General features: G+C 43.2%; 1 protein-coding gene across 16 annotated transcripts in view; it reads left to right on the top strand.

The window, feature by feature from the left end:
• Window positions 1–2,198: 2,198 nt before the first annotated feature.
• Window positions 2,199–16,884, top strand: part of ncam1a (neural cell adhesion molecule 1a) — a 305,600-nt gene continuing 290,914 nt past the window's right edge. For 8 of the 16 annotated variants that reach the window (XM_036937583.2, XM_036937579.2, XM_090192498.1 and 5 more), the window contains exon 1: window positions 2,199–3,114. In XM_036937583.2, coding sequence (XP_036793478.1) covers window positions 3,066–3,114 — 49 coding nt within the window. In that variant the 5' untranslated portion in view covers window positions 2,199–3,065. The remainder of the gene's footprint in view (window positions 3,115–16,884) is intronic. The other 8 variants (XM_090192499.1, XM_036937578.2, XM_090192497.1 and 5 more) reach the window with 1 other exon arrangement.

The raw sequence follows: 16,884 nt of genomic DNA, 5'->3' as shown, positions 1-16,884 counted from the left end.
CAGTCCGCTCCTGGGTCCTGGAATGGGCTCATTCCTCCAGGCTGACCTGCCAACCAGGTTCCCATCGTACCCTAGCCTTCCTCTGACAACGTTTCTGGTGGGCCACAATGGTTCCTGTTGTCTCTGTCTTCATCGTCGCGTGCACAGTGTGTGCTCAGAACAAGACTCCACGGCAAGCTCCTTCTAGCCTCCTTCAGCCACTAGCTGTCTCTTATCGCCCCTGGTCCCATATCTCTCTGGATTCCCTCTATCTGATGGTAGTGGATCGGTTCTCCAAGGCCACCCATTTCATCCCTCTCTGCAAACTACCCTCTGCCAGCTTCTGGTGCAAGTATGTCTTCCGGATCCATGGACACCCGGTGGACATGGTCTCTGACCAGGGTCCTCAGTTCTCGTCTCAGTTCTGGAAGGCATTCTGCACCCTTACTGGGTCGTCAGCCAGCCTGTCCTCCGGATTCCATCCCCAATCCAAAGGCCAGTCGGAGCGAGCTAACCAGGACCTGGAAACCACCCTAAGATTCCTAAACCTCAACCACGACCTGGAGCCGACAACTGGTCTGGGTAGGATATGCCCGAAACTGTTCAGCCACAGGACTCTCCCCTTTTTGAGTTCTCTATCATCCTCCGCTCTTCCCAGGTACGCCGCTGTCGACGTACCTGGAGAAGAGCTCGGGCGGCACTTCTCCAGACTAACTCCAGGTATCCTCGACAAGCACACCGCCACCGGACTCCAGCTCCTCCCGTCTTGTTTTGCCAAGTCCCTTTCTTTCCCAGTCTCTGTTTTTACCTAGCCCTCCTGGTTCTGACCTTTGCCTGTCCTGACGCCGAACCTGCCTGCCTGACCACTCTTCCTGCTCTGACCTTGAGCCTGCCTATCCCTTTGTACGGTTTGGTCTCTAACCTGATCACTAAACCCCTGCCTGCCCTGACCTCAAGGCTGCCTGTCGCCTGGTACTGCATGGACTGTGACCCGGTTTATGAACTCTCGCCTGTCCCCGACCTGCCTTTGTCCTATCCCTTTTGTTATAATAAATATTGGAGCTTAACCATCTGCCTCCTGTGTCTGCATTTGGGTCTCGCCTTGTGCCCTTATAATTTCTTTGCAAAGCTTGCAGTTAGACACTGATTCCTTCCAAACCACTCATTGTTGAATTTGCGATTTCCAACTTGTTGTGTATTGTTAATGTCCAATAGCCGATGAGCATTGATACGTTTTTATCTATACTTTCTCTTCATATGACAAGGATTTAAAAGAATTTGCCAGTAGATTGTTGACTTGATTCATGATGGTGACCGTTTACTAGCTTGCTTAGATTCTACTTTTTGCCACTGCACTTGAAGAAACTTTCAAAGTTCTTTAAATGTTCAGGCTTGACTAACCTTCATGTCTTCAAGTAATGATGGACTGTCATTTCTCTTTGCTTATTTGAGCTGTTCTTGACATAATATGGACTTGGTCTTTTGCCAAATAGGGCTATATTCAGTACTACCTTGTCACAACACAACTTATTGGCTCAAACGCATTAAGAAGGATAGGAATTCCACAAATTAACTTTTAACAAGGCACACCTGTTAATTGAAATGCATTTTAGGTGACTATATGAAGCTGGTTGAGAGATGCCAAGAGTGTGCAAAGCTGTCATCAAGGCAAAGGGTGGCTACTTTCAAGAATCTAAAATGTGTTTTGGTTATTACATGATTCCATGTTTTGATGTCTTCACTATTATTTTACAATGTAGAAAATATATAAAAAAAAAAAAACTAATGAGTAGGCGTGTCCAAACTTGAGGGTAGTGTAAATATTTTTGTTTTTTCTTTTTATTATTAGCTAAACAGGTAGGGATCAACTGAGTGACAGGTTGCCACTGACTGTGCTCTACATGTTAATGCGTAATTACTGTAGGCCTAGACCCCTTTATCAATCTGTTAGTAATGATAGCAATAAGTTCCATTGATCAAATTCACATCACTGGTGTGAATATGAGAATGTCTGCTCATGACAGATAGCTGTAAAAATGGCGTAAAATGCTGTTAAATGTAGCCAGTGTAAAATGCTGAGTAGCCTATTTATCAAATGGCCATAGAAATGCAATTCTCGGTTTTCTATGGACACCATCATGTTGTTGCACCTGCTATAATGATTTATTTGCTCTAGTCACCTTTGAAACATTAATAAATTAAATGTGGTTTGTAGACTCAGCATAAAGAAAGACTCACCACTTGAGGGATGAGGAGTCTGTTTTGTCCATTACTGCTTATACGGGAATACGAAACTAAAAATATAGTTAAGAGGGGACGTTGATGACACAGTGAAGAGGACACCTTATTTCTCGGGAAGAATCTTATAAATCAGGGCGCCGGCCGAGTGTCGTTGTCATGACCAGATGGTGAAACTGAACACAAAATATTTAATACGGACTGCAGGTTTCACGATTCATACCATTTATGGTCTAAAGCAGGTAATACCGTGTTTTAACTAGGTGTATGCTAAATACAAAACGTGGTAACCAACCAACAAGCTGCTTTAGGAATGCATGCATGCATTATGAGAACGGAGAATTAGTCATTTGGCGAGTCACATGCCCATAAATAATAGGTCGACTATGCGCAATTACGCACAATTGCACATTGGACATCTCATCTGGTGCAGATATTTTGAATGGCTGAACAAAACTGGGCAAAATAATGTTGGTTAAATATCTTCTCAAAATGCACTTCTATGTTGTACGGATCAATAGAGATTTCGTGAGATTCCTAATCCGAATTACTCCCAGTGGAGAGCGACTAGCTGAGCGCACTAGTTTGTGCCTGCATCCATTGCCCCTCTTGAGTGTGTGAGCACGAACATTTTGCCCAGGCGGATTAATTCGTGTTGTGTGTGTGCTACGGCTGCTAGTCACTCATTCTGCGAGCTGCTCTCGTGCGTATTCGGGTAGCTGCAAGGACCAACTCGAATATTGCTATCAGAATACAGTAGTTGGAAAACATACATTTCTTCAGAACACTGAAATCGTTGTCAAGTCTGTCCATCTATTCTTCAAGGAGAATATCTTTGAGATATTGCAATGCTTCAAACAAGGTATCTCATCTGGGCATTGCTCTTTGGCTATGCAGGTAAGATTTGTTTTTTTTTATGTTTTTTTTTCTAGAAATTATTGGATATTGCCAACTCATACATGTTACAATGCAAATTCTTTAAATTCTGAAAGTGCTTTGTTTTGTTCACAGTATAGCAGTGTCCGTATGTGTCCCATCCGTGCTAACTGCGTCTCAGCGAATGGACAGTTAGATCTATCATATTAGAGCTGTCGCTTCGGAATATAAACAGGCAATGGAAACCTGAGTTTCTCATAGATAAGAGACGAACGGGAAAGTATGGCTCTTCTCTCAGTAATGGCTGTGAAGCGAAATAAACGATATTTGAACCTTATTTCATAGTCGTATAGACTAAATCACAAGTAGGCTCTGTCTGTAGTTTACTGTTTAGGCTTCTAATTTTCTGCGTAATAAGATATCACTTGTCCGTTAATTGAGTCGTTGCATTGCCTCGTGGTTTGAATATACATGGTTTGAGCAGTTGGACAAACTGTTTTTCCTAACCTTGAGCTTTGTTGTTGCGGAGGAGTGGGTATAGCGCCAAGGAGGAGATGGATGCGTTCGGTCTTGGGAGGAGAGTCAGTGAAACAAGTATTGCCTTGCTGGTCCTTTGTGTCAGCAAAATCACCCAACAGTTAATGTGTTTGAATTATTGTCCATCACATTTCATTCATGGAACCAATAGGCTTACCCTTTTTTACAGTAGGCTAATACAAAGAGTTTGGTAGCTTTATTTATTTATATATATATATATATATAAAGCTACCAAACTCTTTGTATTAGCCTACTGTAAAAAAGGGTAAGCCTATTGGTTCCATGAATGAAATGTGATGTGTGTATATATATATATATATATATATATATATATATGAGGTGGCGCGCATATTGTGCTCTCAGCGTTGGTTGCCGATGGGGATGATTTGTTTCGGTCCTCAAACCTAGCACCTGCAAATATAATTTATGAACGCGGTAACTACGACACTTCTTGTTTGCGTAATAGTAGTCTAGGTTAAACGCGAAAGCCTAATGTTTTATTTTGTTTTCAATTAAACTTGTTTCAACATTTCTTTATCAATTCATGCGTAAATGTGAAAGCTCTAGGCTGATTCTCAATCGCAAAGTTGAAGCCTTCCAATAGGCTACATTGTATTTGATGCGTAGAGTCTACTCAGTGCAGACTGTGCGTGCTTGTAACGTGAGCCACATAGGGGCATAGTTAGCTATATCAATACATTTCACATGAATACATACATACCTAGCCCTTCTAGACAGGCTTATATATGCGACAAAGATTTTTTTCATCCCCGAACTGAATAGGCCTATAGATTTTGGGAGAGATAACAGAAAACAGACCTCCATAGACATAAAAGTAATTGGTAATATGCTACTATTATCTATACAAATATCTAAAGAAATGGGTCAGTCGTCATTATGAATCCCATGGTAAACAATGTTATCCAACCAGAGAGCGCGGACTCAGGCGGGGACCCGTTATATTGGATCAGTCCCCCCCCTCCCACACACACACACACACACATGCACACGCAGATACACACCACAAACAAACATATTTTTTTTCTTCTTCTAGAATGCATGTGTTTTTGCATAAAGATGTCTATATGTAAAACAAATGTATTGCTAAGCAAACACAAAACACTCCTTTGTCTTTGGTTGAACTAGGGGCGTGGCATTGATCTGCAGGGAGGTTTAGAAGGGAAGCTCCACTGGCAATGTGGGGAAGAAAGTTGTCATGAGGACTAAGCAACAGTAGGGGGAATATTAAGAGCACCTCAAAATCAGTAGCCTACTTCATTCAGTGTTCACTATAAATACCCAGAGACTGCTTCAGTTCTTTTTTGAGGAGGGAAAGTGTAATGGACTAGACAGAGATAATTGAACAATCGTGAATAACTAAGTCCTAACCCATTGCAAGGGAGTTAAAATAAGAAATTGATCACATTATTTGATTGGCCTGGGAGGTATTAAGTGAGTAATGACAGTACGGTGATGTTAGAAAGCAAAATAATTGTTTTTTTTCAGAAACAATGTAATTAAATATATTCATTTCCAGTTTGCTGACAATTACATTTCAATGCCAAGGGCTAATAAACTTAGAAGAAACCATGGCCACTGTCCAAGAAAATGCCCAATCACCGCTAGATTCTTTGCTGGATGAAATTCAATACAATTGTTTGAGAGAGAAACTAATTGAATATGAAAAGTGGCTTATAGTACTGCCTTGACATAAAGGCAGCGAGACAAAGACTTTGGCTGTTTGGGGGAGTATGAATAGTAACTGGTTCTGTGGAATGGAGGTGCATCATCACATCTGTTACCATCGGTGTATAGCCAGAGAGAAACATGGGGGTTCCAACCAGACAGACTGGGAGCTGTTGCTGGTTACATTCCATTCTCTGACTTAGTCAAGTACAGATGTTGGATCTTCATTTGATCACTATTTTGTTGCTGAGAATTTTCCTGGCACTTCAGGAAATGCAAACGTCTAGTGTATTTGAGTTTTAAAAAGGCTTCTAAAGTTTCATTTCCACATTGACATTTCAGACATGATTTGCCCTAATGAAAAATGTATCAACCCCAACAAAAATGTCCATTACTTATAATCCACATAATAATTCGTATTTCCTGCAAACTGGCTCCAAATAAGATCCTACATATGTAAGAAGCACATTGAGGACCACCTCCATTCTTTCTTCCCTCTTTTTTTATACATCACTTTTGTCCACCAGAGCTGTTTTAAGGAGGTTGTATAGTTGACTCCTTTCACAGTTTGAATATATATTACATTTGGGCGATGAGATTTGTGAAAAGGGGTAATGGTGCAGAAACTCTCCCTGTGCGGTTGTCATGTGTTGACATGTAAATGTTAGCATGCAGCTGCTCCTGCAGCGCTCCTTACCATTAAGTGCATGTGTGACTGCCAGCCAAAAGATGGCCCCGGGCCACACATTCCCATCACATTGGCGACATTCTCTGGGAAGCCCCTGGTGCTTTTTGCCAGGTTCAGGTCCCCATCAACATCAAAGAAATAAATCCAGGAGAGAACGCGCTTCAGGGAGTTCTTTAAAGTCAAGCAAATAAATAAAAGGGAGTGCAAAGACTTTCCAAAAAGCGTGTTTATGTGTGTCCGGCGTAGAGTTCACCTCAAGAAGAGGGCGAAGTTTAAGATTAGTCAACAGTTGGGGAGAAAATAAACAATTCCACAATGGTTAACATCTGGGACTTCAACTTCTGTGGCAAGTTCAAAGCCACTATGAAAATAGGATTGCCTATTTTTGAGAGGCGGAAGCAGTAAAAAGCAGCCTAACAAGGGAAAATTATAAGTCTTTCGGTCTGTTGCTTGGAATGGGATATGAATAAAACATCCAGCTGGATACTTCAAACCCCATCCCATTCTAGTTGGGTGAGAGGCATAGCGTTTAAAGGGATATACACGGTTTCAGACTTCTCTGTTGCCTTAACTCTGCAATAATGTAGCATTGTAAATATTATGGCCCTTGTTCCGGATTGCTATTGTTAGCACCTCCACTTTATGGTATAACCTAACTGTGTGTATCCACATGGAGGATGACTTTATCCCACCCAGATTGGAGGTAAATTATACTTCAAATTTGGCATAACATTGTTAGTCTTCAATGTAACACTACTGTTGTTTGTAATGATTGGCTACATCTGTGCGTATAGGTTATTCCTCCCGTACATAATGGCACGTCCGCCCTTGATCTCCCGGTGTGGGCCCAATGAGGCATTAATAGCAACCTCTTTTAAAGTTTATCATTCCATCTGGCAGCTGTCCCTTAGCAGATTTTGCAGTCAAGGCTGATTGTGTTCACCACAACATAGGAGAACCACTGTGTGTCTAGGATTGTTCAAAAGACTGAATGTGGAAATGGGCGGCAATTCAATTTAGTAAGGCGAAATGTGTTCATAGATAAGCTACATTTGGAAGAATTGATTTCATCCCAAGGATGAGTGTTCATGGAACATAAACTAAAGAGATCCCCTTTGAACCAATCCAGTCAAAAAGTATAAATTCCGCTATATTTAATTAGAGTAAGACAGCAAGTGCAAAAATAGACTGAAAGTGAAAAGGCTTAAATTATTTGCTCAACTGGCAGGCTAAAAAGTAATATGATTAACCATAAAACAGAATCCCATCGGTGAGTAATTTATTGCAGCGCCACTTGTTCCATTTGCTGAAACCTGATGAGATTGCAGATGTTTTTTTATTTATTTAACTAGGCAAGTCAGTTAAGAACAAATTCTTATTTTCAATGATGGCCTAGGAACTGCCTTGTTCAGGGGCAGAACGACAGATTTTTACCTTGGATTTGATCTGGCAACCTTTCGGAAACAAGTCCAATGCTCTAACCACAAGGCTACCTGCCGCTCCAATGTTATCCAACACTCTAAGAAAAAAGGGTTCCAAATTGGTTCTTGTGTAGCCCCATAGGAGCACCTTTTTTGGTTACACGTAGAACCCTTTTTAGTTCCAGGTAGAACCCTTTCCGGTTCTACCTAGGTTTGGGGGGGTATACTGTATATACTGTATACCGGGGTATACAGTATTGAAAAAGCCAATGCATAGTTTTTCAGTACCGTCAAAACTATTTATTTGAAGTGTTTCAATACATTTGAGTATTTGTTCTCTTAGGGGAAAAAAGGTGCTAGAACCTTAAACAGTTCTTCGGCTATCCTCATAGGATAACCCGTTGAAAAACCCTTTTTGGTTCCAGGTAGGACCCTTTTGGGTTCAATATAGAACAAGGAACCCAAAAGTGTTCTACCTGGAACCAAAAGGGTTATCTTATGGGGACATCCAAAGAACCCTTTTGGCACCCTTTTTTCTAAGAGTGCAGCTACTTAAGCTATTACCTGTTGTCAACTTGTGCAGTTCCTTAGGATTTGAAGCAGATTGTGTTCTTCATTTCACCTGTCACATTGTCAATTATGAAGCTTACCGTAGTTCCCCAGAACAGTTGAGCCAGTCACGTGTTTGTTTGTAAATGGGAAAAAGCAAGCTTGGTGAGTCCATAGCATTCTATCTCTCTCTGCGAGTCTCTGTTGTGCGGCGCACATCACATGATGAAGTTACACTTGTATGCAATTCACTACAAACATTTTGCCATCAGATATCTTATAATGGTTTTAAGAGCTTTGGATGAGTTATCTGTACAGCTGCCATTTTTTCGCTGTGCTTCCTACTAGCATTTTTTTCCCTCCTCCGTTCTTAACCCATCTGCTCCATCTATACATGCTGCTCTTCCTTCAGAAAAGCATACATAGAAACTGTGCAAATGAACAAAGTTCTCGTTCACTTTAAACATCCACACTCACCCAAAATGACATTCGGTAGCTACTAGCTATGCTTATATTACTTTATGAGCTGGATTTGCCTGTTTTTGCAGTTAGCTAAATTCTAACAAGCAAAAACAAACTAACAGTCTGTGATTTCGCTATTAGTTTGTAATAATTTTGTTAGCATTCTGGTAATAGAGGCCCAATGGTCTTTTGTTGCGTTTTTAGCGGCCCCTTGTGTGCTATGCCGTACGCCAGTAATACCGTAAATCCCGGAATGAGAGAAGGACAGTATGACAATATGAAACCTGTAACCGAAAGGGTTCTACCTGGAACCAAAAAGGGTAGGTTATAAATAGCACCTATTTTTCCCCAAGAGTGTAAAAACTACACTAATGTGTTCAAGTCAATGATATTTCTGTGGCTCTAGCGTAGTTGTAGGCCTGCATGGTGCATTGGAGTAGTTTGACTGTGAGACAGATATTGGGGGCTAAATAACCAGTATGTGCCAAAGATTCTCAATACCATGGTTTTACTGTCTCATAATACGATTAGTGAGTTGGAATAATTGTCAGAAACTGCAAAGTTATCATCAAAACGAAATGGTTTCATATTTCACTACTTGAATGAACCCAAAGAGCAAATGGATGAAAAATTCTAAATGACTACACTGGCAGCTTGTGTTATATTTTTCCATTGCTGACTGTTTGATAAGGATGGGCCGCCTTTGCATATTAATCAATCCATGAAAAGGGACTCATACTGATTTGCATTGTGTACGCTCTGAAGGCATCCTATAGAGTATTGGAGGAGAAAAAAGAAAGAGAAATGGGTTCGGGTTTGTCATGCTGAAAAGCAACCTCTCCCTCCCCTTGCCTCCCCGTCTCTGAAAGGATTTTTTTTTTTTAAATTGAAGTGGAAAGGCCTTCGAAAGTCGAGAGGACCTATAAAAGGCGACCCTGTATGGGACCCAGGACGTGCGGACGCACACACACACACGGCTGTTAGGGGGGGACACAAGGAGGACTGGGGGCATGTGCTGTACCCCAAGATCAGTGAATGACTCATCACTCTGATGTATTGGCACTTAATGGCACTTAGCTCATCCTGTGGGTTAGATGCATGCCTGCTGATTGGCTAGGTTGGTTTTATAGGTCCTATGGATGATGCTGCAGCATCTTTGTCTGAAGCTAAGAAAACATGGCCTCCACTGGGGGAGAAGAACATGACAGGATGTGTGCTAGTCTCTAGAATTGTTTACTCCTTAGTAGAACGGTGCTGCTATCGCCACACCTTAAGCACAGGCAATGTCAATGTTGATGCAGGACTATTCTTAGGTCATCAGAAAATAACTGATTGCTAAATGATCCATGATAGATTACTTATTACTAACAACAAGCCGGGACGGGACGATACCAGTATTGCGATAATGGGGAAAGGATACAAAACACGAAGGGGATTTAGCTTCTTTAGGAAACCATCCTTAATGTCAGAAACAAACATCATTATGTCGTCATCCGAGTCACATTTATTTATTTCCCAAGTTAGAGCACACAATATTTTACATACAGCAGGTTTTTAATCCTTTAGAATCCAAAGCTGCCTTCAACGGCCTTTCTTTAAATTGCTATAGCGGCTGCGAACGGCCTTGTTTTTCTAACTATAATATCTGTGTCAATATCGCAAAATGAATTTGCTAAAAACCTGTTGTCATCAACCAGAAAGAGGGTATAATGTCATTTGACTTTTAAAATAATAAATTACTTCATTACTCAATGACAGCAGCGAAGCGGCCACGTTGGTTGGTGATATGGACTCGGACATGTCCTTGCACTGTGGCAGCCCAGGGGAGTCAGAGGGTAAACTCACAATGAAAAAAGACAGCGGGAGACCGTTTTGCGGTGGTCAAACAAAAGTTGTTCTTTAGTAAAGGTTGGGGAGAACAGGGCAGGGAGAAATACAACTGAAAGGCCTCTCATGTAACTGGTGGGTCACTCCTTTGACCGCCTGTGTGAACGAACAAAAAAGAGAGAGCGATGAGTCCGGGGTTTCAATACTGTCCCGTATACACCCTCTCCGGCTTCTAGGTCATCAGGCTGCTGATTGTCCCACACACCTGTCACCATCGTTAAGCACACCAGCGCCTCACGACACTCACCTGGACTCCATCACCTCCTTGATTATCTTCCCTATATCTGTCACTCCCCTTGGTTCTTTTCTCAGGTAATCATTGACTCGGTTTCATGTCGGTGCGTTGTTTGTTTCGTTTTTATTAAAACTCACTCCCTGTACTTACTTCCCGACTCTCAACGCACTCTTTACAGAATAACACCTCACCTAAGGGAAGCATCAGGGAGTGTTTTTTTTGTATTAGTGTAAATGACGTCGGGTCCGGAAGCCGCTACAGGCTCTCCTGCCTCAGCCAGCTCGCCAAGCTCCCCTGCCAGCTCGCCAAGCTCGCCAAGCTCCCCTGCCAGCTCGCCAAGCTCCCCTGCCAGCTCGCCAAGCTCCCCTGCCAGCTCGCCAAGCTCCCCTGCCAGCTCGCCAAGCTCCCCTGCCAGCTCGCCAAGCTCCCCTGCCAGCTCGCCAAGCTCCCCTGCCAGCTCGCCAAGCTCCCCTGCCAGCTCGCCAAGCTCCCCTGTCAGCTCGCCAAGCTCCCCTAGCTCCCCTGTCAGCTCGCCAAGCTCCCCTGTCAGCTCCCCTAGCTCCCCTGCCAGCTCGCCAAGCTCCCCTGCCAGCTCGCCAAGCTCCCCTGCCAGCTCGCCAGGTTCCCACACTTCAGCAGGGGTGAGCGGTCCTCTCCTGATTCCCGGGTTCGTCCCCTTTGCCGGCGTCCTCCGGCTGGAGCCGCATGTCGGGGAGGGGGTACTGTCCCGTATACACCCTCTCCGGCCTCTAGGTCATCAGGCTGCTGATTATCCCGCATACCTGTCACCATCGTCAAGCGCACCAGCGCCTCATGACACTCATCTGGACTCCATCACCTCCTTGATTATCTTCCCTATATCTGTCACTCCCTTTGGTTCTTTCCTCAGGTGTTATTGACTCTGTTTCATGTTGTTGCACTGTTTGTGTTTCGTGTTTGTTTTGTTTATTTAATAAAACTCACTCCCTGTACTTGCTTCCCGACTCTCAACGCACTCGTTACAAATACTTTCAGGAATGGGTCCTCTTCTCCAGTTCTGAGGTCTAGGCGTACCAGTCTGACTGCACCTATACCCATCATAGGCTATACATTGCCTTGTTTTCCTATTATTTGACAGCTTAGCTGTCATGTTAGGGTAGATGCCCACACAGTGGATCTCAGATGATATTGAATTGCAGTGATATTTGTTTACATAACCTGCTAATTTAGCTTGTTTTGTCCTGTTTCTACCGGTGCAATTAATTTGGAAACTGTCCCAGCTTCGCAACTAATCAGCTAACTTTGGCGAACTCTGTAGGTCTGTCAGGCAAGAAAACGAGAGTTGGAGGCAACATTGTGCTTCGCTCGCAACGCTGTCACTTGATCGTCTCACTCCCTACAAAGACAATCAGCTAACTATGCCCATCTAAATAGGTGAAGAATTATTCTATTGCAAATAGTGTCATCTTAGGAAATCTTTTACTTTCAGCATCCTAAATAAATAGTTGTGTTGAATCTGTAAACCGGTGTGCCACAAACTTGACTTCTTACTAGATATGAAAACTAATCTGACCATGGGTCTATTTGTGTGCTCTATCCAGTCTGACATACTGTATATATGCACACCATCAACTGAACTAGCCACTAAGGACTTCATAAAATAAGGTTGATTGACTGAATGAAAGTGCTGTATAGCATCATGGTAATACTGTTGTGTGTGAGTGTGTGTGTTGAATGGGAGGCATGCAATTATATCACACAATTTATTATGGAAACTTTCTGCTTTTGAGAAAAAGAGAGGAAGGAAGAGAGCAACTGTATGAGAGGGCGAGAGAGATGTTCCTGACCACAATTGTATCCTATTTGTTGCTCTGCTCCTTTCTGTCTCTCTCTCCCTCTGTTAGTATGTTCCTCTAGGTCAGTTAAAGTGAGGGAAGTGATATGGAGACTCAGGGCTCAGCAGCCAAAGGCAAGGTGGAAGGACAGGAGGGATAGAGATGTCAAGCAAGGAGGAAGAGAAGGGAGGAGTGGAGCGAGAGGAGAATGGAGGGAAAAAGGAAGAGGCGAGTGAAGAGGAGTGGAGGGAGAGGAACATGGAGAGGAGAAGGAAGAGAGGGAGGAGGAAGAGGGAGAGCACATCCGAGAGGGGAGCCTGTTTCCATGTATTGCGTTGGCCCACCATTCACAAGGTATTGCCTGCCTCAGTTAGAGTACCTCATAATAAGCTATAGACCACACTATCTAGCAAGAGATTTTTGATCTATATTTTTCGTAGATGGTAAATAAACATCACAAACCAATGCTGGCACTAAGAAACCACTCAACGAGCTGTTTAAGGCCATAAGAAAACAAAAAAAATGCTGATACAGAAGCGCCGTTCTTAGTGCGGAGGATTTTAATGCTGAAAAACTTATATCCGTTTTACCTCATTTCTATTTAAAAAAACTCTAGATCACACACAGAGATGCGTACAAAGCTCTCCTTTGCACTCCATTTGGAAAATCTGACCATACATTTTATCCTCCTGATTCCTGCTTACTAGCAAATCTTGAAGCAGGAAGTACCAGTGACTCAGATGACACGATACTATACTACAGGACTGTTTTGCTAGAACAGACTGAAATATGTTCCGGGATTCATCCAATGGCATTGAGGAGTATACCAGCTCAGTGTGGCAGAGCTTGCAAACTATTGCGGACGACAAAGGGAAAGGGAGCTTCCCAGTGACGCAAGCCTACCCGATGGGCTAAATGCCTTTTATGCTCACTTCGAAGCAAACACTGAAGCATGCATGAGAGTACCAGCGGTTCCGGATGAATGTGTGATCACTCTTTCCGTAATTGATGTGAGCAAGACCTTTTAAACAGATCAACATTCACAAGGTCCGCAGGGCCAGACGGATTACCAAGACGTGTACTCAGAGTATGCACGGACTAACTGGCAAGTGTCTTCACTGACATTTTCAACCTCTCCCTGACTGAGTCTGTAAAACCTACGTTTCAAGCAGACCATTCTGTATACTTCTGGCCCTTCTTTGGACACTGTTAACAACCATCCAGGCGAGCTTCAATGCCATACAACTCTCATTCCGTGGCCTCCAATTGCTCTTAAATACAAGTAAAACTAAAAGCATGCTCTTCAACCGATCGCTGCCTGCACCTGCCCAACATCACTCCTCTGGACGGTTCTGACCTAGAATATGTGGACAACTACAAATACCTAGGTGTCTGGTTAGACTGTAAACTCTCCTTCCAGACCCACATCAAACATCTCCAATCCAAAGTTAAATCTAGAATTGGCTTCCTATTTCGCAACAAAGCATCCTTCACTCATGCTGCCAAACATACCCTTGTAAAACTGACCATCCTACTTATCCTCGACTTCGGCGATGTCAATTACAAAATGGCCTCCAATACCCTACTCAATAAATTGGGTGCAGTCTATCATAGTGCCATCCATTTTGTCACCAAAGCCCCAGTGCGACCTGTATGCTCTCGTTGGCTGGCCCTCGCTTCATACTCGTCGCCAAACCCACTGGTTCCAGGTCATCTACAAGATCCTGCGAGGTCCCCCCTTATCTCAGCTCGCTGGTCACCATAGCAGCACCCACTCCAGCAGGTATCTCTCTGGTCACCCCCAAAAACAATTTCCTTTGGCCGCCTCTCCTTCCAGTTCTGATGCCAATGACTGGAGTGAACTACAAAAATCTCTGAAACACTTATCCCCCTCACTAGCTTTAAGCAAACTTAGCCCAAACAACTACCTCTCCCCCTACTGTATTTATTTAGCACCCCATTATTTCTCTCTACCTTGCACATTCTTCCACTGCAAATTTACCAGTCCAGTGTTTTACATGTTATATTGTATTTACTTCGCCATCATGGCCTTTGTTTTGCCTTTACCTCCCATCTCACCTCATTTGCTCACATTGTATATAGACTTATTTTTATACTGTATTATTGACTGTTTACTCCATGTGTAACTCTGTGTCGTTGTATGTATCAAACTACTTTGCTTTATCTTGGCCAATTCGCAATTGTAAATGAGAACTTGTTCTCAACTTGCCTACCTGGTTAAATAAAGGTGAACTAAAAAAATAAAGACCACCATAGTCCCTGTGCCCAAGAAAGCGAAGTTAACCTGCCTAAATGAATACTGCCCTGTGGCACTCACGTCGGTAGCCATGAAGTGCTTTGAAAGGCTGGCCATGGCTCACATCAACTACATCATCCCAGGAACCCTAGACCCACTCAAAATCACATACCACCCGAACAGATCCACGCAATCTCAATCACACTCCACACTGACCTTTCCCACCTGAACAAAAGGAACACCTATATGAGAATGCTGTTCATTGACTACAGCTCAGTGTTCAACACCATAGTGCCCTCAAAGCTCATCACTAAGCTATGGGCCCACGACTACGTGGCCAAGTGCGACTCCAACACCATCATTAAGTTTGCTGACGACACAATGATGGTAGGCCTAATCACCGACAACGATGAGACAGCCTATAGGGAGGAGGTCAGAGACCTGACAGTATGGTGCCAGGACAACAACCTCTCCCTCAACGTGAGCAAGACAAAGGAGTTGATTGTGGATGTTACGAATCCCTTTTGGCCCGACAGTCTAGGGGAGATGGTAACGAGACCCGTAACATAACTCATGCAATTTAGAATAGTGACAAAGTAAAAGTGAGAACGAAATAACCACGACAACTGAAATCTACCGTCAAACTCAGGGTTTATTAGTAAACACACGGTAATGGGGGAGAGCAGGAAAAGGGGCTGAGCTGGACCCAAGGAAAGAAACAATAAGCATCCAAAAACACCCCTAAGCTAGACTAGCCTATTTCAACAACAGCTAACTAACCAAAAATACAGTGGGTGGTCCACCCAGTTCTAACTACGGTATTTAACAAAGTTTACCTACAGGTAGTGTATCCCCATGGGCGACTTGTCTTAGTTTCCCCCTTTTCCCACCAGCAAACAAACACCATAACCAAAAACAATACTCACAGGTGAGGACAGTGATATGGAGGTGCTCAAACAAAAGATAGCTCAATACATAAAGAGAGAGTGAAAACAGAGCGATCTACAGACATAGCATTTACAGAGAGATTGAGCTCCAGAGCAAACAACTGACAGGGTTTTTAAACCAAGGGAAAGGAACTGTGATTGGGTAGGAAACAGGAGGAGGTGTGTCTTCTGATTGATTATTGATTAGTGACTGATTGGGGAGTGATAATTTTCACCTGTGAGGGGAGAAGGAGAGAAAAGAACACAGGATACATACACACACACAGTGGACTTCAGGAAAGGAGGGCTGAACATGCCCCCATTTAAATCAACTTGGCTGTAGTGGAGTGGGTCAAGAGTTTCAAGTTCCTTGGTGTCCACATCACCAACAAACGTTCATGGTCCAAACACACCAAGAAAGTCGTGAAGAGGGCACAACAACGCCTTTTTCCCCTCATTAGACTGAAACGTTTTGGCATGGGTCCCCAGACTCTCAAAAAGTTCTACAGCTGCATCACCACTGGATATGGCAACTGCTCTGCATCCGACCGTAAGACGCTACAGAGGGTAGTGCGTACAGCCCAATACGTCATTGGGGCTAAGCCTCCTGCCATCCAGGACCTATATACTAGGCAGTGTCAGGAAGGCCCAAAGAATTGTCAGACTCCAGTCACCCAAGTCATAGACTGTTCTCTCTGCTACCGCATGGCAAGCGGTACCGGAGCGCCAAGTCTAGGTCCAAAAGGCTCCTTAACAGCCTCTAACCCCAAGATATAAGACTGCTGAACAATTAATCAAATGGCCACCCGGACTGTTTACAGCAGCATTTTAGAATTATATTTGAGTCTAAACGGTTAAAGGACCAAATAGTTGAGTCTGCTTTGTGTTTTGATTTTTGCCATTGAAAAACTATTCCCAATAGTTTTCCAATGTATTTTTTTTTACCTTTTCTAGAGGACATTCTGCTATGTACATTTAGCGTATTCTTTAAGCACATTATTTTCTGCACCTATAGTCAGTGCTTGACTTGGACTGAAATAGGTTCCGGTACTCATTTTGGGTGCCGGTATTGTTTATGTTTAGGTGAAGGAGCTCCACAATACTTTTGAGCTGAGAGGAATAGGAGCTCAAGCAGTAGAGCATTTTAGGTGCCAGTACTCAGCTCCAATTGAGCTCCTGCTCAAGTCAAGCACTGCCTATAGTAGGCTACATAACATGTTGCCAAAGGCTTCTCTGTATTCAACTGGCATGTTTTGCTGGGTTCTTTTTCAGAGCACAAGATGAGCTGAGAAGTTGAATAAGAAGTTAACAGCTAACCCAAAAGTAATT

The sequence above is a fragment of the Oncorhynchus mykiss genome, chromosome 12, assembly GCF_057628025.1.
Source record: "Oncorhynchus mykiss isolate SJ-2025 chromosome 12, ASM5762802v1, whole genome shotgun sequence".
NCBI classification, from domain to species: domain Eukaryota; kingdom Metazoa; phylum Chordata; class Actinopteri; order Salmoniformes; family Salmonidae; genus Oncorhynchus; species Oncorhynchus mykiss.
The sequence above is the reverse complement of the archived record's forward strand: the minus strand, read 5'-3'. Positions and strand labels throughout refer to the sequence as shown.